Source organism: Thamnophis elegans, chromosome 2 (assembly GCF_009769535.1).
Source record: "Thamnophis elegans isolate rThaEle1 chromosome 2, rThaEle1.pri, whole genome shotgun sequence".
Classification (NCBI taxonomy): domain Eukaryota; kingdom Metazoa; phylum Chordata; class Lepidosauria; order Squamata; family Colubridae; genus Thamnophis; species Thamnophis elegans.
Genome location: NC_045542.1, coordinates 56,254,328 through 56,266,396, shown reverse-complemented (window position 1 = coordinate 56,266,396; position 12,069 = coordinate 56,254,328). Strand labels below are relative to the sequence as shown.

Below are 12,069 nucleotides of genomic sequence, written 5' to 3'. Positions count from 1 at the left end.
AAATGTCCTATTGTTATTGAATGGAAATTGTCCTGTTACAGACAGTGAATGATATTTGACAAGCTGTCTTTGAACTTGCCTATAACATGATGGAGACATTTTAAAAAAGAATTTTCTCAATAAAATATAAGTAACCAGTGAGTCTGAAGCTAATGCATCAGAAACACTATTGTAAATCTAAAAAAAATAAACAGTGTCTGTCACTTTATACTAAACTTTGTTTTCAAAGAAATTTGTGTCCTAGATTAACTCTGTAAATATTTAAGATAAAAGTATCAAACTGTAGAAGTTATGTAATTTTGTATACATTCTTGATTAAATGTTTCGATAGGGACTACGGATAATACATGTGTGGATTGTAAGATTTCTGATTATTGAATCCACAATGTTTTAAAGCAACATTACAGAAGTGGCATTGCCTTAGTGTGTGATGTGTTTTTTTTCCAGCTTCTCAGCCACAAAGAGCTCTTCTCTAATTATATTACTGACTTGAACCAAGGTAGGCTGTAGTTCACAAAATCTCAGGTCCTTTAATAAAATATGTTACTCTGAGAAGGTGCTACTAGGCTCCTTCTCATTTTGGGCAATTAAAATAAATCTACTTGAGAGCCAGTTTGGTATAGTGGTTAAAGGTATCATAAGTTCCACTCCCACCTTAGGCATGTAGGAAGTTATCACCCAGCCCTCACCCAGAAGGATATTTCTTCCAGCAGGCATAAAATCAGCCTGGGGATCTTGAGGTAGTCATTGTTTCTCAATCCTAAAAAAGAACAAGGCAAACCACTTCTGAAAAACTTGCCAGGAAAACTGCAGAGTTACTCCAGGAAGTTGCATCCTAATAATAAAGTCATTTTGGCCTCTTTATTAGAACTAAATTCCACATGAATTTCACCCACAACCAGGAGTTAACCCTGACTTGGAAGGCATTCCCCGTCCCACAAATCTACTTAATTTTGGTCAGCAAAATTGATTTGGTGCTGCCCTCTGCTGAGTAACAGCAAATACCTACAAATACCTTGAGCAAATTCATTTTTATTTTCTTTTTAAAGAGATAATTTAGACACTGTTTTTTTTGTAATGGGTGGATCAAGAGAAATTGTGGGTGAAATTCATATGGAATTTAGTTCTAATAAAGAGGCCAAAATGACTTTATTATTAGGATGCGAAGTTAGCTGTTCAGTGAAACACCCCAGAATAGAAAAGCAAACTTTGCTCTTTAGAAGGCCAAGTCTGATGAAACTCAAATACCTTGGCCACCTAATGAGAAGGAAGGACTGACTGGAGAAGAGCCTAATGTTGGGAAAGATTGAGGGCAAAAGAAGAAGGGGACGACAGAGAATGAGGCGGCTTGGTGGAATCACTGAAGCAGTCGGTGTGAGCTTAAATGGACTCCAGAGGATGGTAGAGAGCAAGAAGGGCTGGAGGAACGTTGTCCATGGAATTGCGATGGGTCGAACATGACTTCACAACTAACAACAACAACTCTGGCTATGCAGTTTCAATGTTGCAGTGGAGATGCAAAATAAAATAGCTGTTATAGATAATGGAATAACCCCACTAGAATATTGCTCTGGAAATGCCATAATTATGATAGATTGTCAAAAGTAAACTTTTGAGGGATTTTTTTTTACTTTCTTAGAAATGTATAAATGATCAAATGTAGATTAACTAGTGCTATGGCACCATTTGAAATGCTTTGTATGGAATTTACTACATAAGTTTGCTTGTATGTATATTCAGGTTCCACCTTGGAACCTTACCTAACAAAGTCCTTGTGTGTCTGAGACTGTGCAGATTCTTAATAAAGTTTGGGAGATTTCAAATCTGTGCCCTGGCACTAGAAGAACAGACTCAAACCTCATCATCCAGGTGGCAAAGAAGACAGAACACATGCTGGTTTCTCTAGGAGTATTTCTCGAACAATTTATACTATGATGGAGAATGGGTATGCTGCTGAAAGAATGTTTGGTTATTTTAATTATTTCTGGAACGTCTCCTTTTTTAAATAAAAGAATTTATGTTCCACATACTTAAGGACTGGTGGCAAAATGTATATGTGCCCAACTAATCAGCTACTTGAAAGCTTGGTATTTGTGTTTGTACTGTTTGGGGTAAGAAAAGAGAAACTGAAAACTGCATAGACACAGAAATTGCCCTAAATCTACCTCTTTGGAGTAAATCAGCATTTTGCCCTTTTCTTCTTTTCACTTCAGGCTTACTTTCCTGATAGCATCAAGGATGCACTATCAGAGCGCAATATTTCATGACACATCTAAGGACTATGTCTCTATAGTTAAGTATTAGTACTTTATATGCCCGGCAGCTGGGGAAAAAGTTTTAAAGGCGGTTCCTCCACTCTCAAGAGGGATAATTTAGGACTACTCAGGATAGTAGCCTTGCAAATGGGTCATGTGAGAAAAGGGCATTGATCCACAAGATTAGGAACTGTTTTGTTCCATGCACAAATCCCTAAAGCTCTAAATCACACCAGTCCTAAAGTTGGCATTGTAAGTTCCATCTACCATAAACTGTCTGAGTTTACAAATCACATGAAGCCATAACCAAATGAATTCACCTACCAGACTAAGGCATAAACCATGGCTTACAAAATCACAATGGTGGGACTCAAATAATGTAAATCATATTATGAAATCAAAGAACTACAGAGTCAGAAGAGGCTGTGTGGCATCAAATCCAATTGTCTGCTCTATGCAAGAATTTAAATTAAAACACAACAAATAGCTATCTGAGTTCTGCTTGGACAGATCTAATGGAGTACGCTATTTTTTGTTAAACTAACATTTTTCTATTCCCCTAATCATGTTCATTACAAAACATGTTTTATGAATCATTTGGTGTTTTATTGTTTTTCTTAAAGTGTGATGCTGGACATTAAATTGAAGTGGGTATAATAAATAAAGTGAATAAAGCAAAACTATGCTATTGCTGATGTCCAAAATTGCATTTTACCATCATTGCAGCCCTTTCACAGTATTGATTGCTGTTTTGTTTGTAATCAAATATTAATTCAGGCTCTTTTACACAAGTAATATTATCAAGCCATATATTTCCAAATTCCCATGTACATTTGCTTGTGCATGTGAAGTACACCTTTTTGTATTTGTTGAATTTCTTGATGTCATTTTAGCGTATTTGCCAAATATATTAAAACAATCTTGAATTTTATTTTTGTCTCCTGGGTTATAAATTACCCCACTTAATTATCATCTACAAGACATACACATACAAAAGGGGACTACTGGATGAAGGGGAAGGATCAAAAAAGGCAAAATTTACAATGTTGTGATGCATGGTCTACTCCTTTTTTTACATGTGTCAACTTCAGTGCAGTTTCCATCACAACACATCTTTGATTTTGATTTTTTCCCCACAAAGATAAATTTATGTAAAGTTGATTTTCAAAAAACATCACTTTTTAGTTGTGTTCACATAACATTCAAGTGCCCAGAAGTCTAGTAAGCTTGCTTTAAGATGACTCTAAATAACAGTGGGCACCAGAGTGGTGCTGGTGGTGTTGCTTCCGTGCCCAGCCCCGGGTCATCACAGTATGACAGGTCAAAGTTCGAAGTGAAGCCAACCTTTTCAAGAGCCAACAGGCACCAGGTCTCCTGGACTAATCTGGTCAGGTTGCACAACATACAGAATAACCATTAATAAAAGAATGTGTTGCTACACAGAATAGGCCAAATGTAGTCGGGTTAGTTTGCAGTTTATTGTTATATGCTACATCCAGTGTGGAATTTACTATCACTTTTTAGTTGCAGTAGTGCAAATTTTCTAAATATTTGTTTAAAGATTTTTTTTCCAGCTTGACAAATCCCTTTTGAAGGCAACAGTCAAATCAAGTTTTGCATTTTTACAGGGGCAACTAGTCTTTGAGATGGCATAAGCATTGATGTCAATCACATGGTCCCAATTAATTTTAAGGAAGGCTGAAGTCTCAACTACTTGAAGCTTTGCGCCAATACAGAGCCATAAAGCAGCCAGTTCCATTTAATTCTGTTATGTAGTGAGAACAATTCCCCCCCCACCGTTCAATCAAAATCAGATCAAGATTAGTTAATCCAGGATAAAATGCCCATGCAAACAGAGTCTTTCTAATGTAATGCATTTGTGAACTAGGCAGATAAGATGGAACAGTATCATCTAAAAAAAATCCGGCTAGTAAGATACAGGAAATGCAACACACAAAAGAGAGTTCGCTCTTTGAAACAGTATTTCCTTTTGCGCATGCGCGTTCTTGCACCGCTCAGAAGAGCACCCACTCCTGATCTGCAGGACGGGAAACGGCGCGCAGCGCCTATTTGCGAAGTTCATAGAAAGAGGAACGTAGATCTAAGAAAACTAAGAATAACTCGCCCACTACGACTTCTTGCTTTAAGATGGTCGTTTACTCTTGTTTCCTCTTCTCTAGCGGAAGTGGGATCCGCTCTTAAGACAAGGGAAAAACAAACCATAAACTAGCTAAGAAAGGTGGAAGAGTTGACGTCATTTCTAACTAGGGTTTATTTGGGATGTTTGGATTTCTTTAAAAGGTTAGAAATATTTAAACCCCGCAAGTAATAATGTTCTTTGCGAAAGATGACTTTTGCTGCTGTTGCTTTTGCCAACGTCCAACTATCGTTTTTCCCCCTTGCTTATATATCTTCCGAGACTAAAATTCAAAGCAAAATAGCTAATCTTTCTGTGGTAAATAATTTTTTCACATAACGTAAGAGGGACCATTTGCTTTGTAATAACAAAATAAAATTCTGGTTTATTGGCCCGAGGTTTTTCTATTACAGGGCCCGATTCTTCCCAGTAGACAAAAAGATTTTAAGGAACCTGGAAGTGAGTGCACCATTGCACGCCTAACTTTTACATATTTACAGAACCTAGCGAAGCTAATACGCATGCGAATACATTTGAGCCACGTGGTGTTGTTGGTTTTTTTTTTTAAAGCTACGGCGGCCGGGCGGAGCCGTTTTCAATCTCGCGGTTTCTCTTTTGATGCTCTTCCGTGACTCGATTAAACCTGCATCAGGATTAGAAGAGGGAACGTGACCAGGAAGTGGTTTCCAGGGTAACGGACTGCTTGCTGTGTTCGGCTGTGCCGCCACCCCCTCCTACCCACCCGCGGGCGTGAACGGGTAAGGGCAGGACTCGGTGCCGCATCAGCCCAGAAGATCCCATAGAATCTGCCTCTTCTGCATATCGTGGCTCCGCAACGAAAGTCCTCGGCTCCTTCTAGTTGGTGGAGCATTGGCCACTCTCCAGCCTCGGGTGGTCTTTCTCTTTAAGGACGGTCCTTGGACGGAGAAGGCAGCTTCAGTGAAAAGAGTCCCTGCTTCGTGCCCTAAAGTCCCAAAACAGTCTGAATTTTCCTGCCATGGTACCCATTAAGCCTAACGACGGTAGCCCGGCTCTCTATAATACTGTGAGGGATAAAGATGCCCTGCCCTCCGATGCCAAGGGCAACCCGCCCAGCTCCTCTCTTGCGAAAGCCCTAGACGCAGTTATAACAGCGGGTAGACGGGGCTTGCTGGGTCCTGCGGCGATGGCATCCCCTGTCCCCGCATTGAACGTGGGCGGCTGCAACGGAGTAGCTTCTGGGGGTAACTTGAATCGTATTCCACTAGTGGCGGGATGCGACCAGAGGAAGAGGGCAGTCAATCAGAAACGTACCTCTGTAATCACTGTGGTGCCCTCCGCAGAAGGTGAGTTAAGTCAGGCAACCGCTGGAGTGTCCAGACCACCTTTCCAAGGAAATCTGGAAATGTCTGCGTTTCTCTTGAACGGAAACTGTATGTGCAAAACCTCTGTTGGCTTTATACTTCTGCCAGAAAAGTTAAGCGCAAATTAGTGCGATAGACAAACTCTCGATCCATAGGTACCTAATGTGACGTGACTGGTACTAGTCCTTTGATAATCTTGGTCTCACCCCTATAGCTATTGAAAAGGCAAGGTAATGTGTAACCAAGTTACGATAACCAGTGGGACAGCTTAAATAGTATAGATTCTCTTGCTTGAGCAGGGGGCTGGACTAGAAGACCTCCAAGGTCCTGTCCCAGCTCATTCTATTCTGTGCCTTTCCATTCCTCCCCATCCTCTACTCTACTCTTGCATGTTTCACTGTAAATTGTGTACCAGTGGTGGGATTCAAATAATTTAACAACCAGTTCTCTGCCTAATTATTTCTTCCAACAATCAGCTCATCAAACCGCTCAGAAAGTTAACAACTGGTTCTCCCGATGTGGTGCGAACTGGCTGAATCCCACCACTGTTGTGAACCCCCATCATATTTGTAGCTTTAATTTAAATTACCAAGATTAGGAAGTACAGAGAGTTAGAATCATTGATTTAGAAAGGGCTATTTTGGCCCTCAAATCCATTTCCCACAAATGACTGTTTTCGCTTTGGCTTTCATGTGGCCAAGGAATGGGAGCATACATATACTTCTCCAAATACTATGATTTTTTTCCTAGTATCTAATTTTTCTAATCAGAACCTACCTTATCACTTAAATCTATTATTCCTGTACTCCGACACAAGAAAGGTCTTGACCTTTTTCTGTGTAGCATCTTTTCAGGTGTTTTAGTTGAAGAGTACTGACCTCGGTCATCTTTTTTCAGCTCCTTCAATCTCTCTTCATAAGCTTAGATTCTAGTCCCTTGGTAATCTTTGTCACCCTTCCCTGAACCTTTCCTGGTATCTCTAAATCCTTCTTCAAGTGTGGTGCTGAGAATGAGACACAAAGCAGTAACGTTTGTTGAAATATGGTTACTCTGGCAAAATTTGTTCTTGATAAATTCTTGCTGACTTATGGTAATTCTTGTAGTTTTCAAACTCCTTGTAAATCAGATATTTTGTGATCTGCTATAGAATCTTCCCAGATACTAATGCCAGAACAGATCTGTGCTATTTTGTCTTTTCCCCATTTTTCAAGTTTTAATCCTGCCCCTTCATCTTAACTTTTCACATTTTTTCCCATTCAGAATTGGAAAGATAGTGTGATTCTTACATGTTTATAGAGATTCTGTGATTCTTGCAATAGTTTAAGCTCGGGTGAAAACAACTGGGTATTTCTAAATCTTGAGCTCCAGAGAGATGCCACAAATACAGCTGTATGTTCTCTCTAGTTCACATTAAACTATTTTTGCTTCATTTACACACATGGTGTTCTCAAAATGACTGTCTACCCATCTGAAATACATAACTCTAGGCGGCAAGCAGTCAATGCAAAAACAATGATAAGATAGCCTTTATTGTCATTTACCCATATACACAATGGCACATATTAACATGAAGTTCTAATGTACCACTTTCAAAAGAAGGAAATGTCACCCACCGAATAATGACACCATCCCGAGGATAATAATATAATAGCAGCAGTACCACTAAAATGCCAAGTTACAAAAATGACACCAAAAGCTATGTTAATTACAGTCCATTTTGAATACATAGGGGAAAATCTTGGCAGTTAACAAGTTTGATACTATATGGTACAAAGCTGTTATAAAAACTGTATGATCAGAATTAAAAATAAACAAATTCATAGAAAAACAAGACATTATATAACAATTGTATAAGAATACACATATTTTGGGGCCATGTTCCAAGGCCAGTCTTCTGAAAGTCTAAGAGATCTTGGGTTCTCTAAATTGTAAAGGATAAGGCTGCTCCATAGGAGATGGCACTACGACAGATCACAAATCTGTGAATATTGCTGCTTTTATGTTTTTTTCTTGCTTATGTATTACTGCTGCTACTGGATGGAAAATTAATGGCGGTGACAGTGTTTTTCTCAAGCTATGGTCTGTGGATCCCACGAAGGCTTGAAGAAGTGCTATGATTTAAGTTAAGACTTTAAGTCTTGGTGATCCTTGGCCATGGTTTGTGGCCACAAAGGGTATTTAAAGGATGTCCATGGTGAAGAAAAGGTTGAGAACCACTGGTGTAGGCCAAGCTCTTGCTTGTCTTAGTGTAGTGGTGGCCCAGAAATATGAAGAGAAAATTTCTTTCATCTGCTTCTGTTAATCATCACATATATTTTAAGAATGAATTTTTTGTTTTTGTGCCAATTCATCTTCAATCTCATAGTTGAGCTGATCTTTTGTCATCCCCTGATCTGTTCATTCCATTTGGATAATCCATTGTCTTAACAATATTCTAAAATTTAATTATGGTACATTCTTGAAGATATAATTAACCTGCATTTCTTGATTTTGTTTTTAAGTGTTGATATGATTTGTCCATCATAGTAACATTTTTATAATATTTTACTTTGAAGAGGCATTATTGCTGTTCTGATGTTGGAATAGTAAACTTATATAGAACTTGAATCAAATAAGTTAATGTGGTATTTTGCTTTTAGGTGTTGGAAATCTGCCACCTAAACCAAAGGAAATATGGATATGTGGGAATTCTGTGATCTTGGCATCGAAAAAAAGAGCGCAAAGTCACCCACAAGGATTGCAGTTGGGCATATCACCTTCACGGGCAAATGTATTTTGGCATGGCATAGAAGACATGATGTGGACGCAACTTATGCCTGCTCTGCATGAAATTTATCATAGCCGATCTCCTCCTTCAGTAATAATAATTCATCTTGGTGAAGATGATCTGTTTCCTGAAAATAATACTTCAGTCATTATCTCAATGAAAAATGATTTAGGCATTCTTAAAAGAGCATTCCCGGATGCTGTTATAGTTTGGTCCTCACTGTTACCAAGACGTATTTGGAAATACGATCCAAAGCCTAGATATACGGAAACTGCTCAAATTCTGGTTAACAATATAATGGTAACCTATTGCAATAAAATTGGTGTGCACTTTCTGTCACATAATTCAATTACTTCTGATAAATCAGACCTCTTCTTGCCAGATGTCAGTAATCTGACTGATGAGGGAGTTGATATCTTCATAGCAGATCTGAAGAAAGTATTACGATTATATCAGATTTTGCAGTAGCTGGGAAAGCATTTTTGAAAAGTAGTCTGTATTTGTATTTGGGAAGATTGGTTTTATTATTACCTGAAAAAAAGGAGACATGAGCTGACTATATACAATATAGCTTAAACTTTTCTCTCACAGATATGTTGCAGATTAACAGATGTGTTCCTATAAATAAGTTTTGGACTTCTGTAACAAATGAAAAAAAATCTGTCTGTCTTACATTAGGAAGACTTCAAATGGGTGCATTCATCTTAATGAAACTGAGTGGAGGGTTATTGTAAAGTAACATATAAGATGCTGTAATGAAAAACACCACAAATCTGTGAAGTAGACATACCTGCGTGTGCCTTGTTTTTTTTTTTCTCCTAACCTTTAAAGAAACAGTTTCTATGATATTTAATTAATATATCAGGATATATGTAGAAACATTGAATAGGTTTTTTTTTCTTATAATAATATCTGAAAGAAATGGCTGAGATTGGACATCATGAAAGAGTATTTTGTAAATAGCTGTTTTTCAAAATATTGTATATTTAACATGCCCGTTGAACCACAGTTGACAAATAGCTTAATCCAAGAGCCTAGTGCCATTGAAGTAAGACATTTAGGAACTTGTAAAGTTCTGTCCAAAACCAGCAGTATTGTCTCAAAGAGGTGACGCCAAACAAAAGTTGTTTTCTTGTATGGCACACATAGAAAATTATTATGGCATTTGGCAGCATATTGCTCTGTATATGTTTTGCTTTTTTCTTTACTTTATTTTTGGGTGCTTATAAGATTAAATACTTTAACAGTATGGATTCTATTTTCTTAATATTAATGCTTAATATTAGGAATTTTCTGTATTTTCTATATAAACAGTATTCCTCAGTAATAGTGGTTAAAAAAAACTAGCTATAACATTCATAATAAGTAAAATAAATTCAAGTGGATTAGTTGGCCTGTCAGAGAAAATACAAATAACTATAGCAACTAAACCTACAAATTTAGCAATAATGACTTAGATTTTAGATTTCACATAATTGTTCCTTAAGGTGGGGGTGGGGGGGAATAAAAAAGGGAAAAATGTTGCTGGTAAAAATATAAAGTAAGAGTAAAGAGCAATGGATATGCACTTAAAAGGTGACTGCATTGTTTTCCCCTCCCCTCCATCTTGCCAATTTCATCTGATAGCATTCAAAGCTAGCTTTTATTTCCATAGTTAGTTGAAAATGACAGGAAAATCATCCTTTTGTTTGTAGTTTTTATAAGAATAATCATCAGGTTATTTATGCCCCCTTTTTACTGTTTCATTATAAATCTACAAATTACTATTTCATTGGGAGATTTTGGACTGTACTGTACACTACATAATAACCATAGAATGTGTCCATCCATTTGTTAGCACTTATTTAGACTGAGGATGATCCCATGCAGATGTCAAACACTGGGGGGAAATATTCCAGAAATATTATGAAACTTTAATATGCCATCTATCAGTATGTATGAGTTAACATCACTATTCTAAATAATTCTTTGGCAGTCGTCACATTATCCAAAGGAGATGAAGATGATTGACATAATAAATTCACCTGTCTGTGAATTGATTGTGGCAAATGTTTCCTAACCCTTGTACAGTTTTAATACTGTACAATATCACTATAGGAATTTAATTATAATCTGTGAGGAATATAGATGTCTGTGTGAGGAAGACTATGGAATGTAAAAACAAGTTCCAGCAATCTTCCAATACTATTACATCTTTAACGTTTCTGTAAAATTCTTACACACACTTTGACTTTTCAACTTAGTTTGTAATTAAAACTTCTGTTCAGATTTCAAAATGAGTGATTCTGATTTTGGAACAAGTTATTGCGAGCATTCCAGAAGCACAGTAGTTTATTGTTGAACAAGTTGTAATACCCCTTGATCATTTTTTATTCTGACTACAACATAGATAACTCCATCCAACATAGATGGAGCACATTCAAAGCTCAGAAAGCTTGTTTCAAATTCAGACTGCTTCCATAAAACTGAATGTGGTCTGTTTGAAGTTCCATCTACCTGCTTTGGGGACAGATCAATGCAATTAGTTATTGATCGCTAATGCCTCCAAGCTGCATCTTAATTTGTTAGTAGGTCTACCCCTTTGAATTAGCTAGGTGTCCATTAGTAACATGATCATTTTATTACAACTTCCAAGGGAGTTCTTGCTAACAAGTACATTGGGAAATTAATAAGTGGCATGGAACCATACTATATGATTCAGAATAAAACAAGCAGTTTAGAGAACTGGAAAAAGGCAAAGAAATGAATCTTGAATAAAGTTTAAATTGCAATATCCCAACTCTGTAGTAGGGCATAATTATTATTTTCATAGCAATGGGTGTTTTGTAGAATAGCACAATTATTTTTACACTGTAGTGTAACTTGATAGATTTTTGAAAAACGCTATATAATGTTTAGGGTTATGTTAGGCTAACATAATCTGTTAATGTCTTTAATGAAATTATTTCAACACTTATCTGCCATCTGCATTTTTCTGGGAATAAAGAATGTATTTTTATTGCACAAAGGAATCATTGTGTTTCACTGCCTATAAACATATATTTTTTCAACCAGATCTTTGTTTTGATAACTTTATCTTAGTTGACTCTACCAGCTGGTAAGATTTACTTTTTTTGCATTCATAAGCATAATTACTAGGAGTAGGGGAGTTTAATATGCTAGGATCTTGGATTGTATACATGTGTAATAATGGATTTATTTACAAGAAATACATGAACAAAATCCAACACCTAGCTAATTTTATCTTACTAGAAGAAGAGTATAGGAGGGGGGGGAATCAAACTCATGTCATCACGGCAGCGTCACATGATGTATCAGGACTTTCCTCCCTTCGCTAAATTGGGCGTGGGCGTGGCCAGCATGTGATGCATCCAGCACAAGGGCTGGGAGTTTCACAGCCCTGGTCTAGGAGCATGTTCCCCATAGGTATAGTATACTTGGGAAGAAAGCAGAAGAAAATGATATGAAATTAGCAATCTCTAAAACAAAGTGCAATGATAGACAAAAGATCAATACACAGAGTAAATCCTTTCTTGTCTATATTGGGGGTGGGAGGATTAATTTTCC

The 12,069-nt window shown here is 37.2% G+C and overlaps 1 protein-coding gene across 1 annotated transcript; it reads left to right on the top strand.

The window, feature by feature from the left end:
- The first annotated feature begins 4,953 nt into the window (after window positions 1-4,953).
- Window positions 4,954-11,519, top strand: LOC116504938. Its single transcript, XM_032212189.1, has 2 exons — window positions 4,954-5,717; window positions 8,375-11,519. Exons 1-2 carry the CDS (start codon window positions 5,390-5,392, stop codon window positions 8,968-8,970), a joined length of 924 nt encoding a protein of 307 aa, XP_032068080.1. The 5' UTR covers window positions 4,954-5,389; the 3' UTR covers window positions 8,971-11,519.
- Window positions 11,520-12,069: the final 550 nt, after the last annotated feature.